Genomic DNA, 16,403 nt, shown 5'->3' with positions numbered 1-16,403 from the left:
TTCAGTTACTGGTGGAAAATACTGAGAGAAACTCAGCTGCTCTTCCAGTGAGCCATGAGATGGTTGATCCAAAAGGATGACCCCAGGTCTGTGGAAGGAGAGCCACCACTTTGAGAGTATTGAAGCTCACTGCCTAATGCTGTTTGAGTGGTGAGAGCTTTTCTAAACCTGCTTAGCTACCCAGGTTTACCCTGGTCTGTGTAACAGAGCTGGGAGCTTAAATTCCATGTGGCACCAACTTTTCTGTCTCAGTGCATCCCAAGGGCAGGTGTGAGCAGTGAACAGAGCAGTTAATGGCAGAAGGAACAGAAAATGCAGCTGGGGTGCTGTAAATAGGCCGTTATGGGATAAATAGGGGGGTGCAGGCAGCAGACACTCATAGTGGGGAGCAAGAGGGACGTTGTGGAGTCACAGAGCCCTTCCTGTGTTCTGGAAACCCCCAGGCTCGCCGCCCCCTCCGGCCAAGGTTCCCTCGGAGCCACCGCAAGTGACGGCGAACTCGGTGCCCGCCGTGCCACAGCTGCCCAGCTCCGATGCCTTTGCAGCTGTAGCCCAGCTGTTCCAGACAACACAAGGACAACAGGTAACCTGCTCACTGATCCCCTTCAGTTCCTGTGGAAAATGAGGGAAATGGTGGGATTGATAGCCTGGCTTTGAAGCAAAAGAGCTTCCCAAAGGTTTTTGGTGGGAAAGAGTATTTAAATTCTTCCATCCAATAGTTGTGATATTTGATGATACTCAGTTTTACCTCCCTAAGTAATTCGTTACGAATTGATGCAGTAACAGGGTTTCTGGAACAGGTGGAATATCTCAGAGAAAATGAGGAATTTTATTGTTCAGTCCATTTAAATGTTTGCTGTGTTGAAGGATCTGAACACTGCGATGTTGGGATCTACTGAATTTTGCCACCAAAGTATTCAAAAAGGGACTTGTGGTCTTGCTGTAAATGCTTCACGGTTCAGGCAGGTTGTTGCTATGTTCGTCCCCTGCCACAATCTGTATTGGCATAAAATTTATATCCTACAACTCTTTCAGTACTTGGTGTTTATATGAGGACATTCACTTCATACTGTCTCATGTTTCTGTAGCTCCAGCAAATTCTGCAGACCTTCCAACAGCCTCAGAAGCCCCAGTCTCCGGTCATAGACAACACTGTGATGGCTCAGGTTCAAGCTATTACTGCTCAGCTGAAAACCACAGCAGCACAGCCCCCAGAGCAGAAAGCTGCTTTCACAGCACCTGAGCAGAAAACATCATTTGACAAAGTAAGTCTTGGTTTGCAATTTCTGAAGCTGTGAAGAAGTCTGATTTTGGACAGTTTTTATTTTGTATTGGAATGTAGATTTCTGTTTTTCCCCAATTCTAATCTTGTCCTTAGTTTCAGAGCTTACATTGGTTGTAAGAACGTGATAATAAAGATATTTTGGCTGCCATTTGAGTAAGATACAGAAAAAATAGTTGTGCTGATGTGGTTTCTTTCAGAAGCTGCTAGATCGGTTTGACTATGATGATGAACCAGAAGCTGTGGAAGATTCAAAGAAAGAAGATGCAGCTCCTTCCCCTGCAGTGTCTCAGCCAGCTTTGTAAGTTCTGTGTCAAAATAAAACTAAGAAATCTTTGTCCTATAATATTTTTAGGTTAGCAAGTAGATTAAAATTCCAAGTTAATTCAATTTAACTGCTACAGTCCAAATTTAAAACACTGTTAACAGGTTTTGGTGGGGTGATTTTTGTGTCTCTTTACTATGGTGATCTGGTGTAGGTCTTTGTTGCCTCATTGGTGCAGGACTCTGTTCTGTAGAGAAAAGCTCAGTTTTGGTTGCAAGATGAGTTCCATGTTTTTACAGTATATCTGAGGGTGTCAGGGCATCGCTGGATCAGCTGGATTGCTTTACTAGCTGGGGAAAAGATGCTATTCCAAACATTGTGATAGTTGATAGTATTCAAGAAATGAAAATTTGCTTTACAGTTTTGTGTTGGCAAGCATTCCATCCTCACACAAGCGAGCTCAGGCTCTGTTTCCCTTTTGCTATGCATTATGATAAAGTCTGGAATGACATGACCACATCCCAGTTTTTTTCACAGGACCTCTCTCTCATTCAGTGCACAGGCTGGATGGTGCTCAATGCCGGGGTTAGTCCATATTTCTTTTTTCCCTGCTTCAGTACGTGGCCCCATGTCTTACTCTGTATCTGCATCTAAACCCTGCTCTCAAAGCCAGAACCACTAACTCTGTCATCAGCTTTCTGACTGTGTCTCTCTCCTCGAGCACTTTATGTCCACAACTAGTAGCTCATTTAAGGGTCTCTGAAGGAAATGGATAGTATTTGCCTTAGAATGCAGATGGAGCTCTGGAGCACAGAAAAATGAGGTAGGTCATAGGCACTGCTTGTGTCTGCCCAGCTGGAGGCTTGTGGGCATGTTTGTGTTCTGTAGGTGGTGCTTCAGGGCCTCTGTTCTTAGTGCCTCACAGCTGTGCAGGGTGTCCCTGAGGGTGCCATTCCAGTGCTCCCAGTCTGGGGCATGCAAGCTGAGTAATTCTCTCTATAAAATACTGATCTGTCCCGAATCTTCTCAGAATTGTCTTCAGACACTGCAAAGTTCCATTTCCCATCATCATCAAATTCCTTTATCCCCCCGAAATCCTGCTGAGTTTCTTGCACAGTCTGCATCCTGCAAGCAGGTCCTGTTAACCTGCACAGACCTCCAGAATTCCCTGAGCACTGTCCATTCTGTGTGTTGAATCAGGAGGTGATGGGCATCACTGTAATAATCCTCGTGTGATACCCACCCCCTTCTACTCTGCCCTATTTCCTCCCAAACCAAAGTGTTTTCTTACAGCAAAAGTACAGCCAGTTTCTTTTCCTTGAGGAGAAAAGCATTGCTTCTTTTGTTCCCAAAAGAGGAGCTGCAAAGGGAGAGAATGAGCCTAAGGCAGAAAACCTTCCTGAAATGTTTCTGTAGGCTGAGATCTTCAGCCAGCTCATATAAGTACAGGGGCGAGAGAGGCTCTAACCTTTGTGTAGCATTTCTTTAAATGTGAAAGGACTACTCTTAGAGCGGAGAAAAGATCAGGAAGCCTCTCTTTCTTCCTTTTCTTTTTTTGTTGGAAAGGGGATCGTAGTAAAGATAATTGTTCTGTCTAAAATAACAGCAAGAGTGTGTAAATGTGCATAGAAATCTGTAAAATAAAGACAAATCTTGCATCTACTGACTTGTCTCACCAAAATATTCCTGGTTTTAGTGGGTTTCCAGGAGAAGGCATGCAACAGCCAGTATTTCCTCAGCTCCCAAATATGGATCCTTTTCAGCAGCGGATGATGGGAATGCAGCAGGATCCGATGCGGCACCAGGTAACCCCAGGCTTTTCCCTTGTACCCCTGTTGTGTTTGGCATCCTTTGCTGTTTTCTTTGGTGCAGCAGGAAGGAAGTGATTTTCCTGCTGGTGAAGAGGGAATGTGGTTTAGCCCTCCATCTTCCCAAAGAAACACATTCTTGGTGTCTCTCCTAGTCAGGCTTTGAAGGACAAAATTGTTACTTCCACACCCAAATGCTTGGCCTGCTTCATCTTTCCCCCATCTTTTGTTGTGACTTTTGAGCAGACATAAAACTTTACTTGAGCCTGCTGGGAAAGCAAATGTAATTCCTTCTCCTAGCTGGAATTCTGTGTTTTTTCTTCTCCCAAGGTGCCCCTTCCTCCGAATGGGCAAATGCCAGGTTTTGGTCTCCTGCCTACCCCCCAGTTCCCACCCATGGCTCAGCCAGTGATGCCTCCAGCAGCACCAGTGCAGCCAACTTTCCAGTCTCCCTTCCCAGTCCAGGCTGAGCCACACCTGCAGAAACCCCACCAGCAGGTGAGCAAGCCCTTGCAGTGAACAGACTGATTCTCTCATACGTGTCTTTCCCAAATGTGTGTGGATTGTGCTGGAGCAGAACTGTCAGGATGACACTGGCTGGACACAGCTGGCTATGAGGCTGGCTCTGCTGGGAGACAGCTCCAGAACTTACTGCCTCCCTTTCCTGCCTCCAGCATCCTTCATGCTTAAAGTAGTTTTTTATAACATCTTGGAGAAAAGTTGCAGCAGATCTCACTTTGCCTGGGATTTTGATGATGGAGCAGGATCCACTGACTGATTTTAAGGAATAAAGTCATGTTCTGTGGAGATGAAGGTGTTGCTGAAATGGAGTGATATGTGGAAAATCAATAATGTGCACATTGAAAATGGGAATTGTGTGAATTATTTCTATGGTGCCTTTTCAGTTGCTGTGTTAAGTACGTGCAATACTGGACCCTCTCCCTGCTAGTGACAACTGAGTGAAAGTTTTGAGTCATATTACTCTTTAATTTCACACATTTGAATATTCAGTGTATTTTCAGTGCTGTTAATTTAGTCTGAGCATAAAAAGAAATAAGATGCTTGTCCTGCTCACCCATAACACCTGTCAATTTCACCTTTTAGGATATGGAAGTGGAGCAGCCTCCCATTCAGGAGGGAAAACGGCACGTTTCTGACAGTAGGAAATCAAGATCTAGATCTGCATCAAGGTAAATGAGTGAAAGTTCTTTTAGTGCAGGAATGAAAAGCAGATTAGCAACTGTAAGATAATGAACCTCTAAAGTCATCTCCCTTGTAGGGAAAATATGATATCTGTGCAGTTCTCTCACTGGGAGAGAGCAACTTCCATGCCTTTCAGTCCAGAGTAAATTTTAGGGAGGCAGAAAGTGATAGTTTAATTTGCCTGTGCTCTAAAAACACTTTTCTTATGAAAACCTTTGTGATCTGTGACTTTGTCTGCCACCGAGCCCGTGTGTCACATCCCAGCTGACCGAGCAGATCTGGCTCCACTCTCTGTTTAGTTGCCAGTCATCTTGTTCACCAAGCTCCACACGATTTCTCTGAAGGTCTTCTGCACCTGGAGTGATTTAGAACTTGAACACGATGTAAAATACAATTTCAGTGGCAGAATTTATTTATAATCATTTTTAGCCATTCCTTTGTAAAAGCAGTATACATTTGCCTCACTGATGCAGGTGTAACTTTCCCTGTGTTGAAGTGGACGCAGTTTTGATGGTCAACTTCAGGACAAAATTAGTGCATGATGAGAAGTGGGAAAGTAATCAGCTACTGCAGTAATTTACTGTGGTTCTGAATGCCTGTGAGGGAGCTTGGATTGACGTGCTCCCTTACTGAGGGAGCTCTTGGGGTGTTTTCTAGCTGAGGCCGCGTGTCAGTGCCGGGGTGCCGGGTGCTGAGCACCGTGCTCTGGTTCCCACAGGTCCCCCAAGAGGAGACGCTCGCGGTCGGGCTCGCGCTCGCGGCGCTCCCGGCACCGCCGCTCCCGCTCGCGCTCCCGCGACCGGCGCCGGCGCTCGCCCAAGTCCCGCTCCCAGGAGCGGCGCGAGCGCGAGCGGGAGAAGGAGCGCCGCTCCAAGGGGCTGCCCCAGATCAAGGCAGAGACTGTCAGTGGTGAGTCTCCTCTCTTCCTGCTCCTTTGGGTGGCTCTGCACCTTCCCGTAATGCCCGGCGTTTTCACCATTTCTGTTGGGTTTAATGCTGCTGCTTGTGGTTTCCGAGGCTCATCCAAACAGAACAAAAGTTAACTGCCTTGTGATTCCTGGTAGGAGTTTCACCACACTTCCCTGTGCTTCTTTACTCATATTTAGCATTTCTGGAGTATGTCCAAGTTAGAAATATTTTGGCTGTAAAATATGAAAAAGCTGAAACCCCGTGTTTTTCTTTTCCTTCCTTCGAGACATACAAGGTAAAGCAGATTGAACAAAATGGATTTGAGTTAATTCTAAATTTTTACAATTTTTATAAGTATTCAGTCCTGTGTATCTCTGCAACCTGAAGGGGAGATTTGACCTGGAAAACACACAGGCTGATGTTTGGACTTCTGATATAATCCTGGCTTTGCCAACGTTTATAGACCAAACATAGTAGTTGTCTTCTGAATATTCCTTGGGAGTGTGGAATCTTCTCCAGGGTCATCAAGTAAAATAAAAACATTCTTTCTTATGTAAAAGGGACAAAAAACTAAGGTGTTTCAAGAGCCAAATCCTGGTGAGTGATGGTCCCAGGGTGTAAAGGCCTGCAGAGCCCTGGTAGTTGCTCAGTGGAAGCTCCCTGGCAGTGCTGTGAGATGTGCTGCTGCCAACACCATTCCCAGGTTCTGTCACGTTGACTGTCAAAGTTTGCAGTTCTGTGTCTCTCAGGTGGAAAACGTGGATGAGTGTTTAATGTTGCTGCAGTAATCTGCAGCCGGGGGGATACCTAGAGCTCCTTTCCTGGTTATTACCCTGGGTTCAGCATGGGATAGGTGTTGGCTGTGCTGTAAGGAGCTCTGACCACCGGTGCTGACTCTTGGTTGTAGTTTGCAGTACCACACTCTGGGTAGGACAGCTGGACAAAAGGACAACTCAGCAAGATGTGGGAAGTCTCTTGGAGGAGTTTGGCCCCATTGAGTCCATCAATGTGAGTAGAAGGGGTGCAGGGTAAGCTGCTTTGATGGGTTTGGGTGCAGAACATTTCTCCAGGCTGCTCTGAGGCAGTCCTTGCTGATTAATTCCAAAGAGCTGGCCTCTCATTTCCTATGCGTTATGTTTTCGGTGTGGGCACTCAGATCACGTGGCTGACTTGTACACAAGCAAGAAGGGAGCTGCTTTGGTTTCCTGCAGTATAAAAGTGCAGAAGATTACCCCATTTTCATAAAAATCCTGCTTTCTCTGCAGGATGATGGCTGCAGAATTACATCCCATGCTTCTCAGTTCCTTGGCTGCTTCATTTTATTTGATTATAGGATCATGGACTCTCAGCTGGTGTTCTTGTTGCTCTTCTGTCATTTTAGCCACAAACACAGAGAACTATTGTTTTATTTTCCTGTATTTAAGGATGTTTTATGTATAAATTATAGCTGTTCCAGTAACTTCAGAAATTTCATTCAGTCAAACAAAAATAAGTGACTAATTTTCTTCCTATTCCCAAATTTTGTAAAAGAGCATAGGAGTTTTTCCTCAAATTCATTACAAATAAAAATTACTCCAAATCTGCAGCTAGAACTGAATGTGGAGGTGCAGCTGGCAGAGTGAAGGGGATACTGTTATGCATTCCAACAAAGTAACTAATTACCAGATGTTAGAATTCACATGAACATTATTGTTTAGCAATTTAAAAGGATCAAATATGCAAAAGTCAGCTGTATTCTAGAGTTTTGGAGGTTTTCAGAAGTTATGGACGTTGTAGTTCACTAGAAATGTGAATTTCTAGAAGATACTGGCTTTCTTAGCCTCTTAAACTAACATTTCCTTCCATACTTCCACAGCCCCTTTGGAACACCCCCTGATGTCCCAGCTTGCTGTAACTGTGCATTTGTGTGTTGTTCGCTGTTTGTTACCCACAAAATGAACTTTTTCCCTCAAACCCCACACAGATGATACCGCCCAGAGGATGTGCCTACATTGTCATGGTGCACAGACAAGATGCCAACAGAGCCCTCCAGAAACTGAGCCGAGGCAACTTCAAAGTCAACCAGAAATCCATTAAGGTACTCAGTGAAAAGATCAGGCTTTCCAAAGCTGCTGTAATTATTCCCATCCTGTCTCATCTCTGCTGGGCTTTGGGGTATTTCAGACTCATATGTGTCCTGGAGATGATAGTCTGTAAAATTCTGAAAAAATACATCAGTGAACATGTTTTGAGAATTACTGTTCCTGGTCTGTAGTGGGATTAGTGGAACCTTGTATCAGTTTCCTTGAAAGAGTGCCAATAATTATCTGTTTAATCAACAGGAAAGGGTGCTCTTTTGCTCATTACAGGAGACTGGCACTGTGTGTTTCTTGTTGCCTGTTATTTGTCTCCTAACAGAGTTTCATTACATATGATAATCCTACAAAGAGTACTAAGAAATAAGGAAATAAGCATTAATTAGTGAGGTTCTTCCTTCTGTAGAATGTCAAATTAGTGTGACACTGTCCTCCAAAGGGAAATGGAATTAATCTTGGCGGCTGGGAATCATCAGAAGAAGCTGTCTTTATTCATTTTTACAAATGGTGTGCAAGAGTCAAGCCAAGAAATAGGAGCCAAGTCTGCTTTAAAAAAAAACTTTCTTCAGAGTTTTGTAGCTGCTTCACTTAAGCTTTTTACTTTTTACCCTCAAATGCTGTTTTGTGAGAGTGAAATATTAAATCCACTAAAATGGAATCATTTTGCTGATCACTTGTATTTCCCCCCACCCAAGATTGCCTGGGCTCTGAATAAAGGAATAAAGCCAGACTACAAGCAGTATTGGGATGTAGAACTGGGTGTGACTTACATACCGTGGGACAAAGTCAAACCTGAAGATCTTGAAAGTTTCTGTGAAGGAGGAATGCTGGACAATGAGACCCTTAGTCCAGGTACAGTGTTACTGCATGTTTTGTTATTGAACCTTTATTTCAGGGTTTGGCCATTCTGTCCAGTTTGCCCAATTAGCTGCTTATTATTGTGTATGTGTTCTAATTGTAGCATCTCTTCATGCTGAACACACAAAAATCAGCTGTGTGTTTTAAACAAAATGAATCATGAGCATAATGTCAGTGTGTTCCAGTCCTCTCAGTGCTTTTCTCTTTCCCAAAGTGCCCCCTCACTGATCCCTCTTTGTGCTTAGCTGGCTTTTCCCAGGAAGTTCTGACAGACGATAGGAGCTATTTCTTCCATAAATTAGCTTTAAAGCTATATTTGACATTTTTGTTATTTGCTGCAATTATTTATAGTTGTATTCTCCTTTTCCTTGTTTGAGACTTGAAGATGTTGGGTTTTTTAGAAATGAGTTCTCACATTAGTGGCAAAGCTGCTTCCTTCTTGCCTGAGAGCAATAGAATGAACCTGTTGAAAGCTCGTCCCAAAGAGCCTTACAGTTTTTGTCACAGATAATGTAACAGAATCCTGGGTTTGTATGAACACTGTCAGTGCAAAGGATTGTTAAATGACTACTGAAAAGGAGCAAGTTTATTTGCTGTTTCAGTGTTTGCTGTGTTTAAATGAATTTGGAATTTTCATTGTCAAACAGTATAAGTGCTTCTTAGCTCTGAGCTGCTTATTACCTGAGTATTTTCAATTAGATCATTTTTGTAAGCATGACTGAGCATGTTTCACATGGCACTGCTTGTCTGACCCGTGTCTGTTGGGATTTTGTTTTGGACAGAGTGGAAGGGAATTCCCAAGAAGTCTGAAAATGAAGTGGCTCAGAATGGAGGCGCAGAAGCTGCACACAATGAACCAGTGTCACCTATTCCCAAAGCTTTACCTGTCCCAATTCCTGTTCCCATGCCTGCACCAATAACAGTACCTCCTCCACAGGTGAGAGTTGTTCCACAGAAACAAACAAAAACTCACTTTAAATAATAATTCAGGGAGGGAGGGAATGCCGTGAATGGGAACTCTGTTCTCTCAGTCACAGAGAAATTACTGCAGTAGAATCTTTGTTAGTGAAGGGCTGAATTGCATCTTCAGGTTTTGTGATTGGCGGGTTTTTTTTGTTTTATTGATTAATGTTCCTCTAAAAGCTGTTCTTATTGGCAGATACTCCACTACTTTTATATCTGTAGTTTCTTCTGTACTTAAAAAAGTAGAATCCTTTAAATCAGAGCTAATTTAAATTCAGAGTTTGATATAAATCAGAAATAAAGGAAAAGGAAACACCAGTCACTCTAATGTGCAAACTCAGTGAGAAAGAGACAACTAGAGGTTTTTAGTTGCTCTGAAGTTGTGAGCATTCCAGTGGATCCTGTCTGGAAATCCATCATGCTGGGTGCAAATGAATCCCGGGCACTGTGTGAAGGGTGTGTGGAGGTTACCCACATGCATTAGTACCCATTTAGCGCAGAGGAATATTCTTCTCTAATTACAAAGGCACACAGGGCTGGTGTTGGTATTTTCAGTGATGGGAGTTCCTGGGGTGCTCCTGCATTTTTTGTGCAAGTGCCCCCTTGTTGCAGAGGAATTTGAGGTCGCTGAGATGTCCTGCTGGAGCTGGACAAAGACAGAGATCCCCATCAGGACACAGAATCATTGGGGCACTCTTGGGGTAACCCACCTTTCCCTTCCTTTTCCCTAGGTTCCCCCCCATCCATCAGGGCCTCCCGTGGTTGGTGCACTCCAGCCCCCTGCTTTCACAGCACCTTTAGGAATCCCCCCTCCTGGATTTGCCCCCGGGGTGCCGCCGCCACCGCCGCCTCCGTTCCTCCGGCCCGGCTTCAACCCGCTGCATTTACCTCCAGGTTTGTGGGGTGTGCCAGCCCGGGCCCTGCTGGGCCCAGAGCTGCACAGGGGGTGTGCCAGGGGGCACTCAGGGCTCTGCTGTGCTTTTTGTAGGATTCCTTCCTCCCGGGCCACCACCTCCCATAACTCCTCCGGTCTCTGTCCCGCACACTCCGGCAGTGAACATCCCAAACTGTAAGTGTTGGGCCCTGTGGAAGGCAGGGATCCTGCAGGAATTGCTGGCTGGTGTTCACTGTGTCCTTGCCTTGTTCCTCAGCTACAGCAACTGGTGGGAATGAGGACACTACGAAGGAGTCGTCTGTAGGAAACCCCATCCCGACAGTAGTTTCTGGAGGCAGAGGGAATGCTGAAAGTACTGACACTTCCAAAATCTATGGCACTGTTCCACCTCCTGTAGCACCTACCAATGTCCCTGCTCCCGTCACCCAGGCTGTTCCACTCCTTGGTAAGTTCCCTCCTGGGTAAGTTCTGCATTTCATTGTAAGTTCTGCACTTCATCTGCACCACATTTTAAATACCATGTTGATGGGACTACTGACTTACGGTCCAGGGGAAAGGGAAGAGCATTCTTCTCAACTTGTTGAAATTTCTGTCCTACTGTTGGCTTTGAAATCAATTTTAAAGACTTGGTTTTGCACAGAAGAAACAGTCAATATTTTTTACTACTGAAGATCTGTTTTCTGAAGAAACAAAGCCATGATGTGTAAGTTACAAATTCAAATGCTGTCCACTTTTAACAAGTGTAGGTTTATGCAGTCTAGAAAATGAACTTACAGCAACACGTCTGTATGACATAGGAACCAGGTTTTAGACTCAACTATTAGATACATAAAATTAACCTGCAGGGAAACTACTTTTAGTGTATTTTTGAAATCTCTGAGGATGGGATACATTCTTGTTATGTATCAAATAAATTGTTTTAATAGAACAGGAAACCAAAAGCTTTTATGCAGCCCTGCAGTAGGACAGGTTTTGAAACCTTCGTAAGAATATATTATTTAAATATTACCAAATATTTTTCTGACTAGCAAACTCAGGGTAATGGGAGTATGTTGCATAAATTACTTTTCCTAATACGATACCAACTTAGGTTTTGAAAGGGAGTGTGAACTGTTACAGAACTCTGCTAAATGCTTATTTTATGATGGCTTTGGATGGACCAGTGTCAAGAATTTACTCCAAAGACTTGTTACCTACAAATTTTTTATATTACTGCATTTATGGGATTTTAGGCCTCTACATGGGAACCTAAGAAATGAATGAAAAAGCTAATTTTTTGTTAGTGGGTTTCTGCCCAGAATTTTCAGTGATCACTGAAGAAAATCAGAGATTTGTCTCCTTGAGAGCTCACTGCTCTATTGGATGTGAGGGCTAAATTTTCCATCCATGACTAATGATTTATGAATCCTGCCTGTTGAAAACTTGACAGAAGACCCTTTCAAAACAGAGAAAAGCTTAAGAAACTCTGTGGTGACACCATGGAGTCAGGGAATTTTGTTAGGAATTTCAGAAATTCACACCTTCCTGCTGAATGACACTTTCTGTAAAGGTAGCACAGAGTTTTGGAGTTTTACTGTCTTGGACAACATAACCTGCACTTCGTATTCCTGGCCTTTGGAATGTATGAGGCTCTGAAAGATTCCGTAGCAAACTCCAGCAAAAACCCACCAGACCGACAACATGGTCCCTCTCAAGAATTCCCTGGCAGTATTTAGTGCTCTAGCTGTAGGATGCCACATTCCCCACTGGAGGACATGCAGAATGTTGGAGAACAGCAGCTTCAGAGTGCAGTGAAACCCTGCTGCTGTTGTGCTGGATCCGTGAGCTTTTGGCTTGTTCCATGTGTTTCCATGAGGTTTGTGTGCTGGGACAGACAGACACCACGTGCTGGGAAGTGATTGAAGGGGTTGGGAGTTACTGGAACCACTTAGCGAGCCGGGTTTGTGTAAGAGTTAATCAGGTGTGTCAGCATTGGTGACACGGGAATTATCCCAAGGGAATGTAGGCTTTGTCCAGCTGGGAGAGATGGTCAGGTCTGGATCACAGTGGCATGGAAAGCTGGCCTCATACCTAATTTATCAAAGCACTAAGGATGGCTCCTGTGCCCTCTCTGGACAGAGGATCCTTCAGGCCAGCCTGAGCACTTTGGGCTGTATTGTAGAGTCAGGTGATGAAACTTGGGACACTTTGGTGGTGTGTGATGGTTGCTCCTCTGAAACCAGTAAAATCTGTTGTGAAGGCAAGGTGTGGTTTTGCACATTGGGACAGAGGAGCAGGTGTCAGGTGTGAGGAAACTGGCTCCAGTAGGACAAGCTGGGTCAGGAAATCACCTCAGGGTTTCTCTCAGACCTCAGGGAGTTCAAACGCAGTTCAAGAAACTGCTTGAATGTCAGATACTTCCTAAAACAAAAGAGGTCTTTAAGTTGCCCTAGACATGGGTGTGTGTCTGTACCATGAATTTCCCTGAGCATTTTCAGTAAACTGGGATGTGTTTCTGGACTGCACTTTAGGTTTTTAGTTGGTGCCTGATTTGTCAGGAGAGTGAGGAAACTCCAATAGTTCTACAGTTGCTTTAGCCTCAGCACTGAAGTGGGTTGATATTTAAAATAAATTTAAAATAGAAAGTGTGCAGCCCTCCAGCCAATGCAGTTCAGAATTAAGGAGTTCCAGGTACCATTATGTTGCCTCAATGCTGCAGTTTGTGTAGAAATGAGGTTGAGAAATTAAATGACTTGTACTTATTAAATATGAAACTTCCCTCCCTCACCTCATGTTCATGCTCTTGTAACCCACATCTGCTCTGCTGCTTCTAAGCAGAAGCACAGGCTTAACTTCAGCTCTTTAGTTCTCAGTTATTCTTTTCTGCCTTCTTTTAATCTTCTGAGGAAGATTAAAAGATAGTTTTACTAACAAGAATATCCCCAAACCTCAGAATTCCTGGGAGACATCATTAGCTATGAGTCTGTCTTATCAGATCCGTAGTTCTGTCACAGGAGGAGTTTAAACTGGGTGATTACAGACCTGGTTATTGACCAGGAGAGGAGAAGGCTCTGCATTTTAGAGAAAGGAAAAAATGCAGAAAAAAAATGCTGTTGGTACTGGACCATTTCTCTCCAAGACTGGGAGCTGTGTCTTGACTGCTTGCCAGGGGAGGGGGAGAGGATATAATGGGTTGGAAGATGTCACACGAGTCTTCTCACTGGCAAAATACAACTTCCTTCCAATATGAATTTAAAGTGCACTCAGGTGAAAAGGTTTCTGTCAGAGACATCCCTCAAAGTCAGTGTTTTGATGAGAGGGCAGCACAGCAGGCTCAGCTCTGTCTGGGGACAGGTGCCAAAGCTGGCCAGGGGAGGGATGAACAGCACGGCAGCTGAAGGGGAGCTGCTCATGTGGCAGCACCCAAGGTCAGTTTTCACTGCTGACACTAATTTCAGCATCAATTCCCACAGTATTTCATCCTGGTTCTACCCAGGCAGGGGCTGTGTTCCTCTGGCAGGAGGTGCTGGTGAGCAGGAGCAGATGGAGCAGTGTGAGGGCTCCGGGAACACTGGACAGTGTTCCTGGTTCAGACTGAGGAGGCACCTGCCCTGGGGTGGTGGGAAGGCCTCAGCTGGAGCTCAGAATTCTTCTTAGAATCCTTCTTTCTAGCTTGTGTGTTGGTGTCTGGGAGCTGTGGGCTGAGCTTTATCTGACAGTACTTTTGGAGACGGGAATTTTTTTCCACCTATGAAGAGCGTAGGAATAAAACTGGAAAATAGTTGGTGCTGGATATGTGCTATAAAGGATGAAACACTATTATAAAAAAAAAGATGCCAGGAATGACCTGTTGAATTTCCTTTTAGTTTACATTGCAAGGTTTATTCTACTGAAATGAATCTTTGTTGTGTCCCTTTTCTCTGGAATGGCAAAGAGAGCTGTGCTCCAGCTGTATTCCAGCTTCCTCACTGCCTCTTGCTGGTGCTGTGCAGCTGTGGGGTGTTCAGCTGCTGTTTGTAGCAGAGGGAAATGTCTGAATCCAACTGGAGGGGGTGAGGTATCTTCACCTGGAAGCTCATCACCAGGAAGGGGCTCTGGCTGCAGTCGGCTGGGGAAGCAGGGAGCTGAGCTGGGGCTGAGGGGCAGCCGTGACTGCACAAGGGCAAAGACTCTCCCCAAGGAAGGTCTGGGATCAGGGATTAGTTGCTGCCCTGGGCACAGCCCTTGCTGCCAGCAGCGCACAGCAGGTGGAGAGCCCAGGAAGCTCCGCTCCAGGTTCTAGGGTGCTCCTTTCCCGGGATAACCGCGGATTGGGTTTGAAGTTGGGGAAACGCTCCGCGTCCCCTCCTGCCGGGCTCTGACTGTCCCTCGTGTGTTCCTTGCAGGCACCCAGGGCGTGGCCCCGCCGCCGCCCGCGCCCGTGGTGGGGCTGCAGACTCCGTCCACGGGGCTGCTGGGCGCCCGGCCCGGGCTGATCCCGCTGCAGCGCCCGCCGGGGATGCCGCCGCCGCCGCCGCTGCCGCGCTTCCCCATGATGCCGCCGCGCCACATGCCGCCGCACATGATGCACAGAGGGCCCCCGCCGGGCCCCGGCGGCTTCGGGATGCCTCCCCCGCACGGAATGAAAACCCCCTTCCCTCCGCCCGGCCACTTCGTGCGGCCCGGGGGCGGCCCGGGAGGCGGCGGGCCCGGAGGCGGGCCCGAGGAGAACAGGGACGGGCGGCAGTTCAGGAACGACAGGCAGTTCACGCCCAACAGAGACCAGGAGCGGTTCGGGAGGAGATCCTTCGGGAACCGGGCGGAGAACGACCGGGAGCGCTACGGCGGCCGCGACGAGCGGGAGCACGAGCGGCCGGGCGGCCGCGACAGGCGAGACTGGGGACGCCGCAGCCCCGAGCGCGACCGGCACAGGGACTCGGAGGACAGGAACAGGCGCTCCAGCGGCCACCGAGACAGGGAGAGGGATTCCAGGGATCGGGAGTCTCGTAGAGACAAGGAAGAAAGCCGCGGCAAGGAGAAGCCGGAGGTGACAGACAGAGCGGAGGGCGACAAAAACCACGAGTCCCACGGCGGCAAAACGGAGGGCGCGGAACTTGTTTCAGAACTCGCTGCGGGAGACGCCGAGCCCGCGGGCGCCAAAGCCGCGCCGGAGTCAGCGCCCGAGGCTACCTCATCCCTGGAACAGGCGGACAAGGACACGGGCTCGGCGGGCGAGGCTCCGCGCTAGGGCCGCAGCCCGGCTGGGAGTGTCGAGCTTTAGTTGTACAGTGCTGTAAATCCGCTTCCGCCCCTGCGCCCCCCACGCGGGGCACCGTGAGCAATTTGATTGCTTCCCTTCTATTTAAAATAGCCACAACATAACATAAAATACTGAAGAGATGATTAAAATATTACCCATTTTTGCTGTAACTTTTTTAAAGTTTTGACTTTAAAAAGTTTACGAATCAGAAGTAGAAGTGCTTTCTATTTTTTTTTTAATTTAAGAAAAGGTAACGGTGAAAGCTCCTCAAAACAATAGGGATGTGTTTTTAATAAACTCTATTTTCGTAACAAACTTTTAACGTGTGCTATTCTTCCTACGCTGCACTGAAGTGGAAAAGGAGTGTTCGGCAGCCTAAAGTTGGAACTGTTAATGCTGTACTGGAGTCTAAATTAGACTGGTTTGGTTCTGTTTGTTAAAGGAAATCCATCTGTTTGTGTAGCGACTCACAGAAGTGAATTTTTATTTGTAACAGTCCTCTGGAGTTTTAGATTGCTGCATTTTAATGAGCTACTTGACCACCCCGGGTAAAAGTTAGTTTTAAGATGTTAATTGCAGAGTTAACTGTTTTAAGTGTTTGCAATGCAATCCATTCTTTGCTTTTATTTTTTTTTCCCCTCCCTCCCTTCAATTGGTTCTGTGGTTCCTGTTGCCCTTAATTTGCCTTTTTTAAGAAGCGACACCTTCAGGCACCAACCGTCTGCTCTGAGGTGACAAAGCGTGTGCCTGCTCTGCAGTTTTTGTACTTGTTGGGAGTGAGACCTCGGAGGCACCAGAACTCCAGCCTGGCTCTCCAGGTGGGGCTGGGACAAGGACTTGGCCCTTCCTCCATGGACACGGGGCTGCTCCTCCTCACCCTGCCAGAGGTAGGTTGTGCCCCCCTGGGCTGGGGACAGAGGGTGTTCC

The 16,403-nt window shown here is 46.3% G+C and overlaps 1 protein-coding gene across 2 annotated transcripts in view; it reads left to right on the top strand.

Annotated features, from left to right (window-relative positions):
• Positions 1 to 15,791, top strand: part of SCAF4 (SR-related CTD associated factor 4) — a 28,663-nt gene extending 12,872 nt beyond the window's left edge. Inside the window, exons 6-21 of one of the 2 annotated variants that reach the window (XM_038137618.1) lie at positions 444 to 583; positions 1,089 to 1,265; positions 1,483 to 1,583; positions 2,085 to 2,132; positions 3,244 to 3,352; positions 3,686 to 3,853; positions 4,460 to 4,545; positions 5,277 to 5,467; positions 6,375 to 6,475; positions 7,431 to 7,544; positions 8,238 to 8,394; positions 9,183 to 9,337; positions 10,095 to 10,257; positions 10,352 to 10,432; positions 10,515 to 10,703; positions 14,623 to 15,791. In XM_038137618.1, the coding sequence (XP_037993546.1) occupies positions 444 to 583; positions 1,089 to 1,265; positions 1,483 to 1,583; positions 2,085 to 2,132; positions 3,244 to 3,352; positions 3,686 to 3,853; positions 4,460 to 4,545; positions 5,277 to 5,467; positions 6,375 to 6,475; positions 7,431 to 7,544; positions 8,238 to 8,394; positions 9,183 to 9,337; positions 10,095 to 10,257; positions 10,352 to 10,432; positions 10,515 to 10,703; positions 14,623 to 15,464 (2,822 nt within the window). In that variant the 3' untranslated portion in view covers positions 15,465 to 15,791. The remainder of the gene's footprint in view (positions 1 to 443; positions 584 to 1,088; positions 1,266 to 1,482; positions 1,584 to 2,084; positions 2,133 to 3,243; positions 3,353 to 3,685; positions 3,854 to 4,459; positions 4,546 to 5,276; positions 5,468 to 6,374; positions 6,476 to 7,430; positions 7,545 to 8,237; positions 8,395 to 9,182; positions 9,338 to 10,094; positions 10,258 to 10,351; positions 10,433 to 10,514; positions 10,704 to 14,622) is intronic. The other variant, XM_038137624.1, reaches the window with a different exon arrangement.
• The last annotated feature ends 612 nt before the right edge of the window (positions 15,792 to 16,403 follow it).

Source organism: Motacilla alba, chromosome 1 (genome assembly GCF_015832195.1).
Source record: "Motacilla alba alba isolate MOTALB_02 chromosome 1, Motacilla_alba_V1.0_pri, whole genome shotgun sequence".
In the NCBI taxonomy this organism is placed as follows: Eukaryota; Metazoa; Chordata; class Aves; order Passeriformes; family Motacillidae; genus Motacilla; species Motacilla alba.
The sequence above is the reverse complement of the archived record's forward strand: the minus strand, read 5'-3'. Positions and strand labels throughout refer to the sequence as shown.